We start from the raw sequence: 23,394 nt of genomic DNA on the forward strand, positions 1-23,394 counted from the left end.
TTTTTTCCAATCCCATGTATAAGCCGTTTTCTTACTCTCCCTTTAGAAAAACCAATGATTGTGATCTCTAGTGTAATAGACAAAGGGCTAGTAATAGAGGTTGTATTACAGGGTCTATCAGAATGTTAGAGACCTGGGTAGGCTAGAATCAGGACTGGTCGTTTATCATGATTCTGAAAACTTCAATTCATTCATCTTCAAAACGGGGAAGTAATGATAATGTGCACTTTCTTCAGTTACTATGAGGCTAAGTGATAAAGTACCTATTACAGAATAAGCATACAATAACTACAGTTTGCTATTATGCTTTTGCCCTTCCACCCTGCAAGATTTTAACTGCTAAATCCAAGACGAACAATACAGCTTTGAGTGGGAAACAGGAAATTCATCCTACTTGAAATAAAGTTTAACAAAAAATATGTGAGAAAGCTTCAAACTAGGGTCTATATGGCCCCTCAGATTCTTTGGATTATTGCATTTCACACCCCAGATAAACCCCAGAGATGACTGTGAAATTGGCAAGGGACTGTCAAATCTTTCCTAAGACATAGCAAGGTTCTCAAGCATGACTTGGCTCCTACACTGTGCACAGGTTTGTACTAAAGGAGGGTTAGTAGTATATAACACTGAATCACAAGTGGATTCTGACACCAGAGTTTGACCATTTGTGATAAATATTCTCCACATGCCACTGTGCTTCCTAGGTCAGAGGTCAGGACTGAGAGCTTTAGTCTTAAAACATAGTTTTGAAATCTTTTCTTTGGAACCCCTGAACACTCAGAAGATGCCAATCATACACATCAAATCCATATAACCATATCTAGCTCGACCTAGCCTTCCTTGCCTTCCTCCCTTCCTTTTCTCCCTCTCTCCTTTCCTTCCTTCCCTCCCTCCCTCCATCCCTCCCTCCTTCCTTCCTTCCCTCCTTTCTTCCCTCCCTCCTTCCCTCTCTCCTTCCTTCGTTCCTTCCTTCCTCTTTCTTCCTTCCTCTTTCCTTCTTTCTCTAATGTAGGCAAAATGTGAGACAAGATTAATAGGTCTTATCTGAGGGCTTGAAGTCACCTCACATCTACAATGTAAATTCTGTCCCTTCTCCCAGAATTTACTTCCCTATTTCCAAGTATAGAGCCAATCAACCACATTGCTAGAACAATCACCAAATAACTAGGTTCGGATTCTTTCAAAAGGATTGAAAACATTCTGCATAGAGATTATTCACTATAATCTCCAATCTGACTCCCGGAAAGTAATACTTAATTATCCCACACATATTATCAAACTCCACTTCCCATTTAACAAGGTTAAAACTTCCAAGTTAAACACACACACACACACACACACACACACACACACACACACACACACACATGAATCTCTACAAACTCTTGTGACAAGTTGCTTTCAAGGTATGGAAGGGAGAGGTACTTATTGCTTGGCAAATACACTTTCTAAAGATAATCAATATGTTCATTAAGTGCTTAAGGCAACCAAATCATTTCCTTTTAATGGCTTGCACGCTGCATCACGGCTCGATCCCTTTCATATTTCACTCATAGTAACAGCCATCGAGCTCTCTGACTAACGCACTCTCCCCAGCATCCCTCGCTGGCTCCAGATGGCAAGAAATGCATTCCCTTCAACTCCTGCCTGAAAAGCAGTTCGGATTTTTGTGGGGTTCTTCTCTACCCTTCCTCCCATTTCACCTGCTGTTAATGGTTTTACTCCCAGAACAAAACGGGTTGGGAGAGGAGCTGGGGAAATAATGCAAGGGGAATCAAGGGAAGGAACTTACTTTAAAAAAAAATAAATAAGACAAATGGAGTGTAAGCACTGCGGCTTTAAATCTTGCTGCATCAAGCCCTTGGATTTCGTCCATATCGGAGCTGCAAAACGGTAATAAGGAGGAGAGGGGGAGAAAATACCTTTCCCACCCTCCCTGCCAGCCTTTCCGCAGCACCGACCTCGGCGAGCTCGGCCCCCACGCCCTCCCGGCCCGCCGCGGGCACAGGTGGGCTGGGCACTGACCTTGGCCCTCCAGCGGTGCCCACGTCCGAGGGCCAAGGTCAAGGGCGAGCCGCTCAGCGCCCAAGGACCGGCTGCCAAAGTTTCGGGACGGCTTGGGGCCAGTGGGGACAGCCCCTCGCCCGGCCCCACCTGCCTGGCCCGCGCCGCTCCAGACCCGGCCCGGAGTCCCCCACTCACCTCTCGTGGACATGGCTCAGGCAGCCGGGGGGCGGAGGGGAGCCGACGCAGGAAGGAGCAGAGAACCCCGCCGGGCGCGGAGACCGGAGGATCCCCCGAAGCGCACGGCTGCGCGCCCGGGCTCCAGCCCCGCCCAGGGCCCGCCCGCCACAGGACACCTGCCCACCGCGGTCCGCGGGGCCGCTCGGCCGGAGGCGGGACCTGGGGCGCGGCCGCGCTGTCAGCTAGTGGCCCGCGGGGCGGGGCCCTTCCCATCCCTTCCCATCCTCCCCCCTCTCCCCCCACCCCCGGGGCCCGGTCCCCGCCCCGCCTCCCGGCCCACCCGCGTCCAGCCTCGGTGGGGACGGACGCGCCAGGCCCAGCTTTGTCCCTGAGCAAGGTGGGTCTGCATCTTCTCCCTCGCAGGACCTGATTTTTTTGAATTCTTGCTGAATGTGGCGATGATGGTGGTGATGATGATGATGAATGACTCTTAATGGCTTTCCAGCTTCCTGCCTTGGTACGGGGCGGGGGGGGGTAGGGGGGGGAATGTAAGAAGAGAGCTGTTCTGTTTCTCCCCATAAGCGCTGTCCTGGTCCGGAAGGTTAGAGAACAGTCTCCTAGGGGAGACTTGATCCTACGCAGAAACAACGCTTTGGCAGCCCACACATGGAAACCAATGCGGCCCCTGACAGCCTGTCTGCGTCTGGGAATGCTGATGGTAGGGTAGGGTGGGGCCGGCCCTAGAACCAGGAGGTCGGGGACCATCCACCAAGCGCCCAGTGTTGGGTCTGCGGATATATTCCATCTGTCACATCGGCTCTTTCCATGTCAGGGCTGGGCTGGACTAAACAGAAGGCGAACGCTGAACAAATCCACCCTTTCTAAGAAGCGTGAAAATGAGAAAAGACAAGACAAATCTCCCACTGGCCTGGAGGTTTATCAAGAGTTCCATGCTAGTAAGCACCATCACAGAAAGCACCTGACCCAGGGTTCTAAACTGATAGGATGGGCTTCCTTACTCAACCCTCCTCTGTGCTCTCTTCCTATGTCTCACACCAAATCCATGCAGGGACTTCCCAAATCTCCCCTGTATAGTAGTAGATCAAACAATTCAGAAATATTCAAAGAACTAGTGGACATAACTCTTCTAGGAAAAATAATTGATGGATAGTTGAGTCCTTGAAAAAAACTCAAATGATTTTATAGGGAAGAACTACTAGAAAGCAAAGATAAATAATAAAGAAAAATACCAAACTCAAATACTAACCAGTAAAAATGAGCTCATGGTTTATTAACCTTGACAATATCCCTGTCACTCTTTTTTGGGCAGGAAATTTGTTGATGAATCACAACCCAGTTATTTATGTCTCTAGACACTATCCTCAGTTCACCATTAATCCTTCTAACACAAAGGATGATTACAGGAATAGCCTACCTGCCCTCCCTGCATCCAGCCTCCATCCACTCCACTATATTTGGCTCATTATCTTGAAAAAAATTGTCTTCCTATATATGACATCTTCATGCTCCACAATCTTCATCCAGCCCCACTGACATCCAAATAAAGTCCAAACATTTTGAATTGTCTTCATCCAAGCAACTAATACATCCAATGATGTTTCATTGGACATATACTATATACTAGTCTGTGTGGCTAGGGTTGTAGGATTATAATCGCAAATAATAAATGACCGGTATTCAGAACTTAAACCTAGAAATGTTATAGTCCTCTATAATCTATGCCCTCCTCTCCTTCCAGGGTTATCTCTAGCTACTTGCCTATGAAAACACTCCACTGTTCATGGACAAGTTTCCTGTTAATGATAACATTATTCTTTGTGTATGTCCTCCTCCTCAACCAAATTATATTGTATACTAGGTCCTTGTGAAATGTTCTCTCAACCCACACCAAGCTCATTCTCCCAGCTTCTACAGTGTATATATTTTCACAACCATCAATTTGTACTGAATACACAACTGCTTAAAGCACTACTGCTTTATGCTACTGTGTTATAGTTTTGTTATATGTTTTCTCTCTCTCCAAATAATTGCAAGCTCCTTTGAATTAGGAACTTGGATAGTTTCTTTTAACTTAGAATGTTGCAGAGCATAGATAATGCTAGACACTATACTGAGACAAAGAGAGGCCCCCAAATTGTGCTCCTTTCTATCTCTATCCTTGTAACTAATATCCACACCTTTTCTCCATCTCCCACAAACTTCAACAAACTTATAATTTATTCTACAACTAAGAATACAGTACAAATAGATCTTTCTCTTCTTAATATACTTATAACAGACTGTATGCTTGATTCTAAAATATTTTCCTACACATAAGACTGGAACAAGGCACCTTATACAATATTTTAGTCAGTAAGGTTAGACAGGTTTGCTATATCTTCAGGTTCACATCTGTGGCCTCAGCCATGGGCCAAAAATACTCAAATAAGAGACCAAGTATGGCAGTTCACACTATAATCCCAATCACTCTAGAAGCGGAGATCTAGAATTGTTGAAGTATATAGAAAGTAATAAACTAAATGACACATCAGAAGCCTGAGCTAACGGGAGACTATTTAAAATGAAAAAATAAATTTCAAAAAAGAAGAAAACAGAAATTTAAAATACTGTTAAAATTTAAAAACTCAATGGATAAATAAAACTGAAAAAAGGAACCAAAAAATTAAGTAGTAAAATGGATGGTAGATATTAAAAGATTACTAGGAATATAGCTTTGAAAGTTGGAAAAACAAATAATACAAAAGAGAGGGTAACATAGATGGAAGACAGGGTGGGATGGTTTAATATATAAATAATAGGAATCTAAAGAGAAGATTAAAACCATGGAAGGAAGACAGCATTTGAAGAGAAAGCAGCTAAGAATATTACATATATCAATGGATTAAAGAAAATAAAATATATAACAAATAGAATGACCAAAAGAATCTATACCTTAGTCCTATTATATTGAAACTAAACAACATTAAAAAAAAAAGATCTAAATGATGGAACAGACTTACAACAGACATCTTGAAGGGAACAATGAAAACCAGAGAACAATGGAACCCTGATTAGCCTGTAGCTGTTTTCCATTTAAAATAGTGAAAACAGTAAAACATCTTTCAAAAATAAAGACAAAGGAAGATTTTTGTGTGTGGTCCTGGAGTTTGAACTCAGGGCCTTGCACTTGATAGGCAGGTGTTCAATCACTTGAACTGGCCTCTTTCACTTTAGTTGCTTTTGAGATAGGGTGTCACATTTATTCCTGGGTTGACCTGGACTACAATCTCCTATTTATGCCTCCTACATAGCTGAAATAACAGGTACATGTCTACATGCTCAACTTTTTTACTGAGATGAAATCTTGCTAACTTTTTGTTTGGGCTGACCTCAAACTACAATCCTCCTGAAATCCCCTTCCCAAGTAGCTGGGATTACAGGCATTAGCCTCTATGCATGGTTGCACAGACATAGATTTTAAGAAGAATATTGAGCCTACCACTAAAATATTTTCCATATTATTTGAAAATATGAACAAATATATATAAGTATATTTATAGATAGGAAAATATCCTTATTTTAAGGTATAAGACAGGAGAATAAAGGAAAGGAAGTTTGCTTGCATATAGGGAAATCTAAGTATTGATACACTTAAAAGTAATAAACTAGGATAAAAATAGGTTCCTTGAACATATTAATAAAAGGAATAACTTTAGTGAAGTGATTAATGACAAAAGAGGTAAGTAAATTAGCAGTATTAGAGGCACTTAATTATAGATTTAAGAGGTTATGGACTAGAATGCTGCTTCTCACCATGATGAAGTAACAAGAAATGGACTTGCTCTCTGAAACCAAACAACAACTAAAAAACATGAATAAACTATATGCAACAACTATTTTTAGCTATTGGACAACAGGCAGCCAAAGACAACAATTCCTAAGGAGAGGGAAACAAATTAGGTAAATTTTAAAGTATGCTCTAGATTCTGACAAGAAGAATTTTCTAGAATACAGATGGAGGAAGGAGAAACCTAGAGCTCTGAGTTTAGGAGATGGTAACTATAGTCTGGAGAGAAAGGCAGTCATGAAAGAAGAAACTTTATAGAAGAAGAGCTTTAGAAATCTCTGTATCAGTCCTCTTGAGATTTTACTGGCTTGTAGGTTGCATATAGTTAATTTGGAGCTATGCATGGCAGGTAAAATGCACAAACATTGGATAGCTGAACAGTTTGGTAGGATCCACACAGACTCGGAGAGTTGAGTTCTATCCAGACATAGTGGACATAGTGACATTCAGTGGAGCCCCCACAACTGTCACACCACAGCAGCACAGATAAAATGCTGTTTAAGTAAAGTATACCCTTCATCTACCCTCACAAAACACAAAAGGCCTTGCCTTGAAAAGACCAGACATTATCTGCAAAGAACTTAATAACTCACTAGAACAAACAACAACAATAAAAGAAAACCATAAAATCCAAGACTGGTTACAGTGTTCAGCATTCAGTACAAAACTCCATCCCAAGAAACAAAAAAGTATAAGACAAAACTCAAAGAAAAATCAATCACTTGAAATAGACTCAGAATGACAGACACAAGGTAACTAGAAGGATGCTAAATTTTATTAACTACAAACACATATTTAAAGAAAGACGTGAATGTATCGTAGAGCTTTGGAATCCATAGGTACATGGTTCCAAGAAACCTGAACTGAGGAAAAGCTGTGAATAATCAGGATGCATAGATGCTTAATTCACTTTTTCCCATAATGCAACCCAACTTCTGCTAAAGATATACACCTTTCAATAATCTACAATTTTCATTGTATTGCTGCAATTAAACACCCTAACTTTTATCTGGCTTTTGGGGACACCATTTGTTTTGGGGGGAGGCTTTTTTTTTTACAAAATCAATGACAGAAATGCTCAGTAGATCATAAAACAATTATACACAACACTAACACAGGGATGGTTGAGATCTCCGTGTGATATGCATAGGAGAATTTAAAATTTTTGTGTTTTGAAATTTCTTTTGACTTGCTTATTTATTCTTTCAACTTCACCTGGTCAAAACCACATGTATCCAGGTGCTGGAGGTGCGCACTTGTAATCCTAGCTACCCAGTAAACTGAGATCTGAGGATTGCTGTTCAAATCCAGCACAAAAAGGAACAGCCATGAGACTCTAATCTCCAACTAATCACCAACTGGTAAAGAAAGGGCTGGCTAGCCTTAAGCAAAACTGCTCAGGGACAGAACATAAGTTCAAGCCCTAGGAATACTGCCCCCCCCACACACACTCACTCTGCAACATACGCAATAAAGCCACAAGTAAGGTAGGCATACTCTCATGAAGAAAAAGGATTAGTTTTCCATCATGGTGGAAAAATATCTGAGGAAAAACAAAGGAGAAAAGGCTCATTCTCACTCATGGTATCCATTATTTCAGTCCATGGCCAGTATTCTTCAAGAATATTTAAAACAGTAGGGTGTCGGTGGCTTACATCTGTAATCCTAGCTACTCAGGTGGCTGAGATCTGAGAATCACAGTTCAAAGCCAGCCCGGGCAGCAAAATCCACAAGACTCTTATCTTCAATAACCCATCAGAAAACCAGAAGTGGCGCTGCAGCTCAAGTAGTAGAGTGCTAGCCTTGAGCTGAAGAGCTAAGGGACAGCGCCCAACCCCACAACCAAAACAAAAAAGAATATTTAAAACATTTTTCAATAAATAAAAGGTAAGAAAATACATTACCAATGGACCTATACTTGAAGAAAGCTAAATACATTTTTGGGAGGGAAGAACATTATTCCAGATTGAATCAACAGAACCAGATTCTGACAGGACCTCTGCATTGAAACTATCAGAGACTGGGCTGGGAAGGTGGCTCAGTGGTATAGAGTGCTTGCCTTGCATGCCTGAGGCCCTGGGTTCCATTCCTCAGCACCACATAAACAGAAAAAGCCGGAAGTGGCGCTGTGGCTCAAGCGGTAGAGCGCTCGCTCACCTTGAGCTGAAGAGCTGAGGGACAGCGCCTAGGCCCAGAGTTCAGGTCCATGACTGGCAAAAAAAAGAAACTATCAGAGACTTAGAACTAATTTATTCAATTAAAGAAGCCAGTAGTAGCTGAACCTGGTGCTACATACCTGTAAACCATACCTGTAAACTCTGCTACTCAGGGGACAGAGGCTTGAGGCTAGGTAGCCTAGGCAAAGTTCTCATGCCTACATTCCACCTAGCAGAAGTCAGAAATCAGCCGGCTATGTTTCTTCAAAGGTTATTTGTTCAAGTCAAACCGCCTCCATCTGTTCAGTGAGGACAGAGTATTTCCACTGCAATCTTGTTCTCTGCTCCTCCTGCTACAGCGACATTACATAATTAGTATTAGCGTTGGTGGCCACTATTTCTGCAGGCTTGTTACTCTTTACTTCTTCTGACCATCTTCTCTTTCTCTGACCACCTTTTCTCCCTCCTATTTGTCACCCAAATGAGCTCACGAGCACACACGCGTGTGTGCGTGCACGCGCGCACACACACACACACAGACAGGCAAGTAGGTACCTTCTACATTTCAACAACACCAAACTGCTTTACTTATGGTCCCTCACAGTTCCCCATTTGTGTTCCTTTTGTTTGTGTGTTTACTCTCTCTTCCTTACAGAATCTCCATTTCTTCTGCAAGTTTTCCTTACTTTACCTATACTTTCTTCTCTAACTCTGTCCACTGTTTTGGGTGATCCTATCTGAGAACTACATTGTGTTGGGCTGTTTACTGATTTGATTCTTTTTTTTTCTACCATGTTTCCAGAATAGAACCCAAGTAAATAGGTGACATTGTCCAAAAAGAAATATACTTTTACCTGAATTATGTAACTGTAACCACTCTGTACCTCACCTTTATAATAATATTTTTTTAAAAATTGAGAAAAGAACAGAGCCCCTAAAACACCAAAAATTTACTAAGACATTGGTCTACTCAAGCTGAAATATTGGCTCATAATGTTGATTGAACTGTGCTCTCTCTCCAGTGGGAAGTTTGCTGCATTTAATTCCAGGATGGACTTGATTATAGCAAGATAATTTGAAGATTTGTCCTCAGGGCAATGACATAGATATTTTAAAGTATGTCTCCTGAGATCTCACTGGTGTCAGAATATGAGGAAAGTAACCATTCTTCTCTGATTAAAAATAGTCACCAATGTATTATTCTCTCCTTAAACAATAACAGAGCTAACCTTTCCATAACCCCTATAAGATGGCAGGTAGTTAAACATATTATCATCTTATTTCATCTGCACACAGTCCTCCAAGGTTTTAGAATGGAATCTGTAGCCCAGTACATTTCTTAATTCCAGCTCATAGCTCATGCCTACCCAGCTACCAAAAAAAAACAAAAACAAAAAGCCTTGCACTAGGGTCATTCTCCTTCCTCAGAAGTAATCATTGTTTCTTTGATGTTTTTTGGTTAGCTTCCATCATGCTAACAAATACCTGAGGTAACCTTTTTTCCTAGCTCACAGTGTTGGAGGTTACAGTCCAGGGTCAGTTGACTCTGTTGCTTTGAGCCTGTGAGGAGAGAGCACTTTGTAATGAGGAGCAGAGATGTTCACCTCGTGGCCTGGGAAGGGAAGGAGAAAGAAAGAAGAGGCCACATCTCATAGTCACCTTTGCCACACAATGCCCTTCCACTAGGCATTTGTTTTCTGTTCAATTCTGATACTCTTAACACTTGAGCCATAGTACTTCTGTTTGTTTGCTGGTTAACTGAAGGTAGGAGTCTCATAGACTCTTCTGTCTGGGCTGGCTTTGAACCTTGATCCTCAGATCTCAATGCCTTGAGAAGGTAGATTGCAAGTCAGGAGCCACCAATGTCAGCAGAGTATCACTTCTTAAAGGTTTCACCATCCCCTAGTAGCTCTAAGGACCAAGACTTTTAATGAATGGGCTTGGAGTGGATCTGAAACATAGCAGACAGGTAAACTGACCTCTTCTTTGCTTACATACATATATGTATACATTGCTGTATATATATATATATATATATATATACACATATATATGTGTATATATATATACACACACACAAAGAAATATACATTTTATGATATGCATTATTTTTCTACAGATTGCTCTATTTAATAATTTGTCTTGAAGATCTTTCCATTTTAGTCTTTGAATGTTGCATACTATGGTTATATTACATACTATCTATTATTACATCATTTTTCATTTGTTAGCTATTCATGTTGGTTCTGACCTTGCTGCTTCAAACAACCCTACATTAAATATTCTTGAATGTGTCTCTTTATGCTTATTTGAAAATATATGTCTAGGAAAGATACTGGAACAAAAACTTTTCAGATCAGGTTTTTCTAAGTATCTATTTTTTAAGTATTGACTTGTAAAGCTGCTTTCTAGTGATGATTGTCTCTTATTCTTTTATATTCACAAATTAAAATGTCTGCAGATGCAAGAAATGTAGTCCTCAGACAAGTTCTGCTCATATGCCAATATGAAGGAAAATCAAGGCAATCTCCTGGCCCCTTAACAACACACAATAGGATACACATACACACACACACACACACACACACACACACACACACACAAATGGGTGGTAGACTATAATGAAATGAAACTTCCCTTTTCTTTTTGGTCGGTCATGGGGCTTGAACTCTGGGCTTAGGCACTATCCCTGTGTTCTTCAGCTCAAGGTGAGCGTTCTACCACTTGAGCCACAGGGCCATTTCCGGTTTTCTAGTGGTTTATGGGAGATAAGAGTCTCATGGACTTTCCTGCCCAGGCTGACTTTGAACTGCGATCCTCAGATCTCAGGCTCTTGAGTAGTTAGGATTACAGGCCTGAGTCACCAGCGCCCGGCTCGAAATGAAACTTTCTGTGGGGAAAAAAAGTAGGTCAGATGTTCTTGCTCCCCTATCACTCTTTTCTGAGTTTTGTAACCTACATGATAAAATGAAGCCGAAGGGTGTTCCTTTACCCCTGAAAGATCATACTGGACAGGGCAAAGTTCAAGGTTAAAAGATCAAGAAGCCAGCCACTTGCGGAAAGTTCTTTTCTATTCACTTAAGAAAGCATAGAACATGGCCTACAAGGTTTAGGGGGAAGAAGTAGACAAAAGTATGCAGGCATCTTCATAAACATCCTCCTGGATCCAGACAGGACGTTCCCCTGGTGGGTAACTGCTGGTTGTTGGTGGCACCAGAGCCATTTCTCCTGGGAAATAACCCACAACTATTTCAGTAAATGTCTTTTCTTAAAAGGTTTTAAAATCTCATGCTAGTACCAATATTACTTATATCTCATGTCATTTGACGGTACTTTTCTTTAAGATAATAAACTGAATTTACTCTGGAAGACTCACCCATTGGGATTTTTGTTTTGTTTTGGTTTTTGTTCTTTGTTTTCTGTTTTTGTTTTTTTAATTGTCAGTCACAGGGCTTGAACTCTGGGCCTGAGAGCTGTCCCTGAGCTCTACAGCTCAAGGCTAGCACTTGAGCCATAGCCCCACTTCCGGTTTTCTGGTGGTTAATTGGAGACAAGAGTCTCACAGACTTTCTGGCCCAAGCTGGCTTTGAAGTACAATCCTCAGATCTCAGCCTCCTGAGTAGCTAGTATTACAGGCGTGAGCCCCAGCACCCGGCTTGGTTTTTATTTTTAAATAATGAAGACAAATCTATCAGCACAGTTTTCCTGGTGTTCCAAACAGTGTTCCAATTTCCATATAAGATTTAAGTTGTAGAACTCTGCAATGTCAAACAAAATGACTAAAAGTAGAAGAACTGAGTGAAAGCTTTATTAGTGTCACAGTCTGAGTCGTCAAATTGTCAAAATCCAAGTATGTTTGATGAAGGGGTGCGGGGAGGCTATTGAGGCATTTAGTAGTTTTATTGATGCTCTTCTTGTTTATCCTATTTGGACCACTGTAAGTTTTCATGTCTATTAGCAATATTAGTATTCTCCTGTCTAGCACATATTAATAATCGAAAAATGAAACACTGGCATGCTCTGCTCAGACAAGTGTGCCCACATGTGAAACCAAAAGTGGCAATACCCTGAGTGACAATACTGCCCTCTTCAGGACATGAGTGCTTATCCAGAAACTCTAGAATGCTAAAAATTAAATCAAATAGGAAAGTAAAAGCAACACACACATTAATATATAATATATAAGATATATGCTGCATTTATTTAACTCATACTCTGCACTAGGTCTCAAGACTAAAAATGTTTTAGTACTTTTTCCATATTTATTCCTTAATTACATATATTCATGCATTCATTCAACCAGGTAACAAAGAAAGGGCTAAGGACTGGAAATGTGGCTCAGTGGTAGAGCATCTGCCTAGGAAGAACAAAGCCCTGAGTTCAAACTTCAGTACCGCCAGAAAAGAGTAGGGCAAATCAATGAACAATATAAAGGATATATTAAATTGATTTGATAATTAAAGGAATAGAAGAAGCTAATCACAAAGACAACAAGGGAAAGGTAATTTCAAATAGCAAGCACACAGGCACAGTAGTTTATATGGAGAATGTTGCAAGCCAACCACCTTGGGCCTGATGAGAACATCTCTGAGCCTACTGAACAAACTTTAAGCTAGAGAGATAAGCAGAAACTAAATCTAAAACCTAAAATTTGATTAAACATTGGTGACTTACGCCTATAATCCTAGCTTCTCAGAAGACTGTAATCTTCAGATCATCAGTTTAAAGCCAGCCTGAGCTGGCTGATACAGGTAATAACTGATACAGTTATTACCAACTAGCCAGCAAAAAGCCCCTACAACTAGAGATGTAATTCAATTAGTAAAGCACTATTTATGAGCAAAAAAGGCCAAACCAAAGTGTTAGACCTTGAGTTCAAGCTCCAGTACCCTCCCTCTCTCATTCTCTCTCTCATTCTCTCTCTCTGTGTCTCTCTGTGTCTGTGTCTCTCTGTCTCTCTGTCTGTCTGTCTGTCTCTCTCTCTCTCTCTCTCTCTCTCTCACACACACACACACACACACACACACACACACACACCCCTAAAATTTGGTTCCTCAATTAAATGTAATTGAAGATCACTTAAAGTTTCTAGGCTGTATTTTATGATCATTTTGTTGCTATGTGGAAAATAGACCAATGGAAAAGAAAGAATTGAAGCTCAAAGACCAGTCTTGAGGCTATTGCAGTTTTAAGAAGAGAAATGGAAAGAATAGCGAATAAAAACAAGCAAACAAGCATCAGGGTATTTTTGGAGGTGATGCTGAGCTGACAGGCTTGTTAAAGTGTTACACCTGGATGAGAGATGGAGAAGAAGCATGGATTATCCTCATGCTTCTGGCCCCAGTCATCTAGTGTCTGCCTTTCCATTTACTGAAAGAGAAAAATGTTGTGGCAGAGAAAATAAGAAAAAGAACACCTTGTAGAATTGAATTTGGACCTCTGTTTTGGCCCTGAGTTTCAGATGTCTGTGAAACATTCAGTTCAAATTCAACATCATGGTTGGATATTGCTATCTCAGCAGAGGGGTCTGGATGGTAGATACAGTATGAAATTGGTCTACATGGAACATAGGATGATTGATTTTTAAGCTATTGTTTGGAAGAAGAGGAGAAAGTCCAACCTGAATCTTAAAGAATGCTAACATGTAGCACTGGGAAAGAATCAGTGATAACAGAGGGGCGAAGGTGAGGAAAGCCAGAAAGAGGTGATGTTTGAGTAAAGAAACAAACAAAATAGTGTTCTATGGAGGAAAAACTGGTCACTTCTGTCCCTTTGTGTATGGTAAATATTTAACAAGTGGTTATCAAGGGAAAAGGTCCTGATGTGTCACATCAGCTAGCCTTCCCAGCATAAAAATGCACTGTGGCTACTAATTTCTAGTAAGCATGTTTTCACTGAACTTGGAGGTGGAAAGAAATGTGCACAATTAGCATGAAGCACCATTTATACCAGTGGGGTTCAGCAGAATACTGCTACTAGGAGGAAGCCTGAGATAGAGATACGTGTGGACTGAATTTGGCAACATGCTCATCATTTGTGACCTTAACAGGGGTCATTTCTGGACTACAGGGGCAGAAGTCAGAGAATAATGAGAGTTTTAATAAGGAAACATGGCCAGGCACTCGCTGGTGGTTCACGCCTGTAGCCCTACCTACTCAGGAAACTGAGGTCTGAGGAACCCAGTTCAAAGCCAGCCTGGGCAGAAAAGTCCCATAAGACTCTTATCTCCAATTAACTACCCAAAACTCAGAAGAAGAGCTGTGGTTCAAAGTGGTAGAGGGCTACCCTTGAGCAAAACAGCTCAGGGACAGCACCCGTGCCCTTGAGTTTAAGCCCCAAAACCAACATAATAAAAAAGGAAAAAGTAAAACAGGAAAGACGCACAACTTGCCTAGAAAGCTAGAGGAAAAAGAGACAAAAGTTTAAATAATCAACAAATAATAATAATATAAAATAGTAATATTAAACTGAATAAAACTGAGATTGTTGCCCCAATGTGCATCATGGAAGTAGAGGAAATAGTATTTGCCCAAGGCTTGGTAAACTCCAAAGCATATTCCTTATTATTCAGAACTTCTTGGGTTGTCAGGCTTTGGTGGCTCATACCTGTAATCTTAGCTATCAGGGGGCTGAGAACTTAGGATGGAGGTTCAAAGCCAAGCCAGGCAGAGAAATTCATCCATCTCCAATTAACCAGTAAAAAGCCAGACATGGAGATGTGGTTCAAGTGGTAGATTGTCATCCTTGAGCAAAAAAAAGCTAAGAGACAGCACACAGACCCTAAGTCCAAGCCCCGGTACCAGCACAAGTAAAGTCTTAGACCACAGAAAAAGTGTGTAAGCAACCTATTTTTTCTATATTTTTCTGTATTTTCTAATTTTTGCATTGAACGATTAAATTACTTTTACAATCATAAAAGTACTGAATAGCCTTTTATATTTGCAGAGAAAATACTGGAATACATCGAAGAATCCTCTTATCTATTCAAATTGAACTAAAAGAACATACTACCAAACAGTGCCCTCTAGTGTCAGGTCTACTATTCAAGTAAATATTTAAACTTTCATTCATTTTACAGCTTATAAATCAACACACCTTAAAATACCTGTGAACAAACACATCCAAAGGTGCTATCTTCTAAACTCACGTTCATAGATAACTAATTCTTCATTGGTTTCACAACATTAGATGTGGGCAGGGACTGTGTCCTGTGTCTTGAATAGTGTTAGGTACACTGTCACTGCTCAAGAGATAGTGAATGATGATAGGAACCAGAAAGTAATGGAAATTTCCATTAAAAAGAATCAAAAGATTTGTATTGAAATTCAGAAAGAATTACAGTATTCTTCTCCGGAATATATTATGGAACAATGGAATAAATAACTTAGACAGTTGATTGGATCTAGTGAGGATGTTTGCCTTTGGCTTTGTACAAAGATGGAGAATAAACAGTTTAGCCTAGCACAGATGGCTCATGCCTGTACCCTAGCTATTCAGAAGGCTAAGAGCTGAGGTTTGAGAATGGAAGCCAGTCTTGGCTCATGGACATTTGTCCATGAGAATCAATCTTTCTTTCTTTCTTTCTTTCTTTTTTTTGGGTCAGTCGTGAGGCTTTAACTCTGGGCTTGGGCACTGTCCTTCAGCTCTTCAGCTCAAGGCTAGCATCCTACTACTGGAGTCACAGCACCACTCCTGGCTTTTTTCTGCTTATGTGATGCTGAGGAATTGAACCCAAGACCTCATGCATGGGAGGCAAGCACTCTACCACTGAGCCAACTTCCCAGCCCCTGTCCATGAGAGTCTTATCTCTTTATAACCAGCAAACAGCAGAAAGCAGAGGTGTGGCTTAAGCAGTACAGTACCAGCGTTGAGTGAAAAAGCCAAAAATCAACATTCTCAGTAGAATAGGGAGGCAGTGATATAGATCCAAGAGACTGTTGAAGTCCAGGTTTCAATTTCATATTATTCATGTGCAAAAATAATTATGCAATTACAGATGAGTTTTAGGCTTATGGCATTAAATTATTTACAATGTAAATTATTTTAAATGAATAGAAAATCTCCTACTAATGACATAATTTTAAGACCATCAACATACAATCTCTTCTTTATACCTACATTAAATAGAATTATATTTAGGTGGGTTTTTTTTTCTTTTTTCTTTCTCCATTTGAAAAGATACAAAAGGGTTATTCACAGAGAACTTCATTGTCCAGTAGAAAATACAAGAGTATATATAGTGCTACTTGAACTAGCAGTGTATTATGAAACAAAAGTAAGCATTCAAAAGTTAATATTTTTGTCAGGTGCTGGTGGCTCACACATGTAATCCTAGCTACTCAGGAGGTTGAGATCTGAGGTTCAGGGTTCAAAGTCAAAGCTGGCAGAAAAGTCCATGAGGCTTTTATCTCCAAATAATAAGCAAAAAGCTAGAAGTGGAGGTGTGGTTCAAGTGATAATGCTTTTGCCTTGAGTGAAAGGCCAAGTGAGAACTTGAAGCCCTGAGTTCAAGTACTGACAAATACATAAACACACACACACACGTTAATAGCTCTCTTACACAACAGAAGTAGTCTGGTTAGAAAAATATAAGGGATGGCTGGGAAGTTGGCTCAGTGGTAGAGCACTTGCCTTGCATGCCTGAGGCCCTGGGTTCGATTCCTCAGCACCACATAAGCAAAAAGAAAAAAAAGCCGGAAGTGGTGCTGTGGCTCAAGTGGTAGAGCGCTAGCCTTGAGCTGAAGAGCTGAGGGACAGCGCCCAGGCCCAGAGTTCAAGGCCCACGACCAACAAAACAAACAAACAAAAAAAAACCTCACCAGCAGATAGATTTATCAGTACTACATTTGTGTAATACAGTATTAAACTCAAAATTACTGGTCGTTACCTTGAAATGAGTTGATGAGACTGCTACCTACCAGCACCAAGAAAAGCAGTTACCTTGAACGCTATCAATATCAGGCAACATGCATTGTTCTAAGGAAAATAGAAGATGCAGAAGCTTCACATCAATTAGAATTTAAGTTAAGAAGAAATACTTTTAGCAAGCCCATTCACCTAGGTGGTCCTTCCTACTCTGGAGGCTGAGGCAGAACTATCACTTGAGCTCTAGAGTTTAGGCCCAGATTGGGCAAGGTAGGACTCCATCTCAAACAAAGAACACACGAACACACACATGCACGAATGCACACACGCACACTGCCTCGCTAAAAGCTAGGCACAAACAGTGGTTCATGTTGCTACTCAGGTGGCCGAGATGTGAGGATTACGGTTGGAAGCCAGCCCAGCGAGTGAAGTTCAGGAAACTCTTATCTCCAATTAACCAACAAAATTGGAAGTGGTGTGACTAGTGTGGTAGAATGCCAGACTTGGCAGTAAAAGTTAAGGGAGAATGCCGAGGTCCTGAGTTCAAGCCCTAGTTGTAGCACCAAAATAAAACAAACAAGCAAACCAAAAAACTTGGATGCATTTGGTTTTCTTCTTTCATACCCCAGGTCATTTCTATTGGAAAAATGGAGTTGATGTAATCTTCAAAATATACCCACATCCATGTATATCCCAAATCCACCCCCACCCTTACTTGGGTCCCCATGACCTCTCTTAGCTGGATCATGACAAGAGTCCCAGGGAGGAGTGGGATTGCAGTACCACAGCCGCTGCTTGTTTGTTTTCTTATCTATCACTTGTCTGAGGGGGACCAGGCTTCCCCACAGCTGATTGGGCCCATTTCTAGGTGACTGGGGAGGGATTCCTCTGATGGATGACTGTGGCTCAAGGACTCCTTTCCAAATTTCATAGAACTGTGCCACACTCTTAAGAATCCTCCATTTCACCTCCCTATCTTCCTTCTGTCCTTCACAGGATCAGATCCTCATTCGGAGCCTATGCTATCCCCTTTCCCATTCCCTCTTATAGGTGTCCCACCTAATAAAATCCTTGTATGTTTGGTCCTATATTGGCTTCTTGGAGAGCCCAGACTAACAGAGTCCCAATTGTTGTACCTGCTTCCAGAATTATAGTCTGATAGCCTCTTGACATAGCAGCTAGAGGTGAACAAGCTAAGAATAAACTCCCCACCAGTGTCTGGAGATATGACACAATCTGACCACTGCTTCCCTACAGCTCTATCTCCTTTCTGCTGACTCCAACTGCAGCCACACAAGTATTCTGGCCATTTCGTGAAGCTATGGCTAACAGACCTTTGGATCTGTCATTTCTTTTAGAATGTGTGTGCATGTGTATACTCACATCCTTATTTGGTGTGTACACACACACACACACACACACACACACACACACACATACACGCACAGTATGCACTTGTTATCCTAGAAATTCAGAAAGCATAAATAGGAAGATTGCAGATTGGCCCAGTCATCCTGGGCAAGACCACAAGACCTTATCCCAGTGAAAGAAGAGAGTTGGGGGGAGGGGGAGTAGGGAGAGAAGTGGAGGGGGAGAAAAGAAAAAGAAAAAAGGAGTCTGCAGATGTAAGTCCAGTTAGAGTGCCTGCTTTGCCAGATGAGGCAATGCCAAAATAAAAACAACAACAACAAAAAACCCTCAACAAATTTTGTTCAATGAACGAACGAATGAATTCTTACCAAAGTTACCTACAGTAATAAACACGGATTTACCCCAAAACACATGAGTTTTCAAAATAACGGCACAAGTTGAATAAGTAGTACCACCAAGAATTCAGGACAACTATTTGTATTTGACTCATTTGTTTGCCCATTGTGAAATAATGCTGGACATTTATAACAAGATTTTAACTATAGTGTGATCACTAACTTTTTTAGTATAAAATATGAGATGACATTTTATCTCAGACAAACATGACCCACACTCAGCTGGGTTACCACCAAGAAAGTGCTAGAATATCCAAGGAGTGAAAATTGTCCTTACTTCTCTCTGGAGTGTGTGATACTCAGAACAGTTGGCAAGTCTTTTTTTTTTTCCGAGCGTAGTGAGGAAAAAAAATTCAGAAAAGCATTCAGGCCTCTCCCTTATACTAGGAGTACATGCCAGCAAATTAACTTACTTTGCAATGACAAGTAATTTGTGAAGATTTCAGGAAATCAGAACCCCAAACATATTTGAGATCAATTTTTAATGCATGTTTTAGTGAAACCCAGACTTATTTCCTTACTTTTCTAGTTACATTCTTAAGGAAGGAAAAAGCAATAATATAACAGTGTATGACTGAATTTTTTTAAAAACACAACCAAGACACAAGTTGTAAGTCAAAGGGTTACAGAAATGACAGAAACTTTCTCTGACATAATGGTTTTGTGCATACAAATTGTAGACTCTACAGCATGGAAGTCAAAGCCACAAAGTGCCTTGTTGGCAGTGTGCCTTTCCCTGAATATGACTTTTAGAGGTAACAGGCAGAATTGCAGACACCAGATCCTGTCCTTGATTGACTGCACAGGAAGGTCAGACTTAAGCACTTAAATGGCATAACTCATACCAGGTACACTGTGTCATTCCTATCGAGTACTTCAAAGAAGCCAAGTTACAATCACATTTCTGGTTTTACCACTAAGCAGTCACACAAATTTGAATTTATCTCAATCCTTCCAGAAACTGCAGGGGGAAAAAAATCCATAAACATGCTTTTGAAAATGCTTCTGTATTGCTATTGGGTGGGGATATAGAAAATATTTACTCTGTTAAATCTCATTCCACATTCCAGGAAAAAGCATGACCTACTTTTCACCTTATTTTTGTGTATGCAAAAGCAAAACTGTGATTCATGAAACATCTTCAGATAGTTATGAGTAGCTACTAAATGCATGCATGTCTAGTTCCAATGCCATAGACGTCCCGGTACACCAAGTTAGTCTTGAATAAAACATTGACTTCAAAGTCAGGAATCCTGTGCCCTCACTTCCTATTGGCTACTAACTTAGATTTATGATAGCATGAATTACAAAAGCTCTCAGTATTACTTATCTGTTGCTGCTTAACAAATGTCTCTAAACCTAATGGCTTAAAACACAAACAGTTATCATCTTGCAATGCTTATAGGAGAGACATTCAGCAGTGTCTTAGCTGCTTTAGCTCAGGGATTCTCGAGGTACTACAGTGGAGTCTCTTGAGCCTCCAGGAGACTGCTGGAGTGCCTTCAGCTGAAGCCTGCGCGGGGCTGAAGGGGGTCCACTTTGTACTTCATTCCTATGGCTGTTGGCAAGAATTTCAACTCTCTGCTACTTGGACCTCTCCAGAGGTGTGTTCACAATGTGACAGCTGCCTTCCCTCAAAGGGAGTGATCCAAGAGTGAGAGACAACCAGACAGGGACTGCATGATCCTTACAACCCATTCTCAGACCCAACATTCCATCAGTTCTGCTGATACAGTCTCTAAGACTGTATCTAAGACTGCAGGGAACTATCCAGGAGCGTGAGTACCAAAAGGTAGGAAAGATCGAGGGGCATCTTTTTTTCAGGGGGGGGGGAGGGTGGTCAAGGAGCTTGAACTCTGGGCCTGGGTGCTGTCCCTCAGCTCTTCAGCTTGAGGCAAATACTCTACAACTTGAGCCACAGCACCACTTCTGGTTTTCTGTGTGGCTTATTGGAGATAAGAGTCTCATGGACTTTTCCTGCCTGGGCTGGCTTTGAAGCATGATCCTCAGATCTCAGCCTCCTGAGTAGCTAGGATTATAGGCATGAGCCACCAACACCCAGCTTGAGGTGCAACTTTGAGGCTATCTACCACTCTCTCTTCCTTTTTTTTTTTTTATCCATGGAGTAGAATTTTCTGAGGCATTGCTCTGTGACCTCGTTACTCAAATGCCTTTACCAGAATTGCTTTTCCATGTAAAGGTCTTACTTCCTTTAGTTTTCAGCTATTGGTTATACCAACTGCCACTCTCCTAGCTGGTATCATTTATAGATTTCCTGCCCACCCCTTAGCGCCTTGCTGTAATTTGGTACATGGTACTCTGCCTTCTTTGGGGATAGCAATGACAAAGGGAACGAATACAACCTCCAACTGGATAACATAAATAAACCTGTGATCAGGACTTCTGGCTTTCCATTTTTCCCTTTCCCTACAGTCTGCTTCCACATAGAAGTATAATCATCCCAGCCACTCATGAGGCTAAGGCAGGAGGAACCTACATTCAAGGAAAGCTGGATTACACAGAGAGGCCCAGCCTGAAAACAAGTGACTAATAAGAAATGTTTTTCAAACTACTAGTTGGATGCTTATGTGAAAAATCCTCAGATGAACTCTAGTCACAGAATAAAATTCAACTGGGGCAAAAACCTAAGGCAATTAGTCTTAAAGGAAATGATACTACCATATCCTAGTAGGCATTTTGGAAATGTACAGAACAATACAATACCCAGGGAGAGTACCAAACATCCTGTAATATACAGGGGGCTCCCATAAAAATAAAAATTGCCTCTTGCTTTCTGTCACTTGAATTCCTAGCTGGATATTCATATTGGTGAAAAAAATCTATTTACCATTAGCTAAATATTTGATATGCAATAAAATTCTCAGAAAAGCACTACTGTTTCAATTAAGGGAAAAAAATGCATTGTTCTGTTTGGAATGATACCAAGAGTTGCTCACTATTCAGAGGAGTCACGACGTTATTCTTGACAATATCATTCTTATTTGTACCACCATGACATTATATTTACAACTGTCACTTTCATGCAGATTCTACTATATCTATAAACATTAGACAGTTCCATGTCCTTCATTGTAATCAAGTCTATACATACATGCGAAAACACATGTAACTGTAATTAAATCAACTCCAAACCTACTCTTCTGCTTTGTATGCTGGGCTCAGGAGTCAGCAAACCAGGGTTCTTTGTGCCAGATCACACTTTATTGGGCCTGCCAACAGGGGGCACTAGAGTGAATTACGGAAAGCAGAAGAGGGGAGATAGGAATGGTCTCTTCCTGTTTTCTTTTTGTTGTTGTTGTTGGTCCTGGGGCTTGAACTCTGGGCTTGGGCGCTGTCCCTGTGCTCTTGAGCTCAAGGCGAGCGCTCTACCACTTGAGCCACAGCGCCACTTCCTAGGAATGGTCTCTTCCTGTGGTAAGATGTCTTGCACTTTCAGTTCTATTTTGTCTGATATATTTGCTATCCTTTTCTTCCCCTTGATTGCTGTTTCTCTGGAATATTTTTCTATTCCTTTATTTTACCCTGTCTCTTCATTTTTAAATGTATCTTTTTATGACATAGTGCTTTTTTAAATTTATTTTTTGTTGTTTATTTTTTTGTGATAGTTCTGGGGCTTAAACTCAGTTTAAGCAGTTTCTGAGCTTTTCTTTTTTTTGTTTGTTTTTTGTTTTGTTTCGTTTTGTTTTTGCTCAAGGCTGGTGTGCAACCACATCAGCCACAGCTCCACTTCTGGCTTTTGATGGTTTTATTAATTGGATGTGAGAATCTCATGGACTTTCCTACCTGGGTGGGCTTCAAATCACAATCCTCAGATTTCAATGTCCTGAGTAGCTAGGATTACAGGCATGAGCCACCAGTGCCCAACAAGTGCTATTTAAAAAAAAAATCCTATCTACATATCTTTACTTTTAATTGGTGAGTTAAATCCACTTACACTTTTATTATAGAAAGACCTATTTTATGTTTTCTATTTTTCACACTTCTTTTTTCATATCTTGAAAGTTATATTCTGTACTTTTATTTTTCTGGTGGTTACCCAAAATTAAACATTTTATTTCCCAACTTCCTTTCCTAACCAATACAGGTCGTTATGTAAGTTTGGGTCAATGAAATGTAAGTCGAAGTGTGGAACTGTCTGTTCTTGTTAAAGAAGAGAAAATATCTCTTTCTCTGCCTACCCTAAAATTGGAAACTAGAGTCCCCACACATACAGGGGACACTGATTATGTCTACGGAGGGGGTGGTGCTGAACTTAAGAGTGTGATGTCATCATGTGAAGTCATATCAATCCTGCCAACATCCCAAGCAACTTCTTTTACTTGAAAAACTAAGAGATTTCTTTAAGCCCCTTTAACCAGGGGTTTTTCTGCAGCTGGCTAGTGAGGTACTGCTCATTTCTTAAATTTTTCCTTTTTTGTTAACTTCCTAGGCCATGGGGGCATGGAGATGGTAATGGTGGGAGAATATCCCTCAACCTACTCCAGTTTCTGGCACATAGCCTTCCCTCTAGGCTTCTTCCACTCCAGCTCCCATACACTGCACTGAATTTTCTCAA

General features: G+C 40.8%; 1 protein-coding gene across 1 annotated transcript in view; it reads right to left on the reverse strand.

Annotated features, from left to right (window-relative positions):
* Window positions 1-2,283, reverse strand: part of Ablim1 (actin binding LIM protein 1) — a 255,586-nt gene extending 253,303 nt beyond the window's left edge. Inside the window, exon 1 of the mRNA XM_013017713.1 lies at window positions 2,203-2,283. Within this exon, the coding sequence (XP_012873167.1) occupies window positions 2,203-2,215 (13 nt within the window). The 5' untranslated portion in view covers window positions 2,216-2,283. The remainder of the gene's footprint in view (window positions 1-2,202) is intronic.
* Window positions 2,284-23,394: the final 21,111 nt, after the last annotated feature.

The sequence above is a fragment of the Dipodomys ordii genome, unplaced genomic scaffold, assembly GCF_000151885.1.
Source record: "Dipodomys ordii isolate 6190 unplaced genomic scaffold, Dord_2.0 Scaffold36, whole genome shotgun sequence".
NCBI classification, from domain to species: domain Eukaryota; kingdom Metazoa; phylum Chordata; class Mammalia; order Rodentia; family Heteromyidae; genus Dipodomys; species Dipodomys ordii.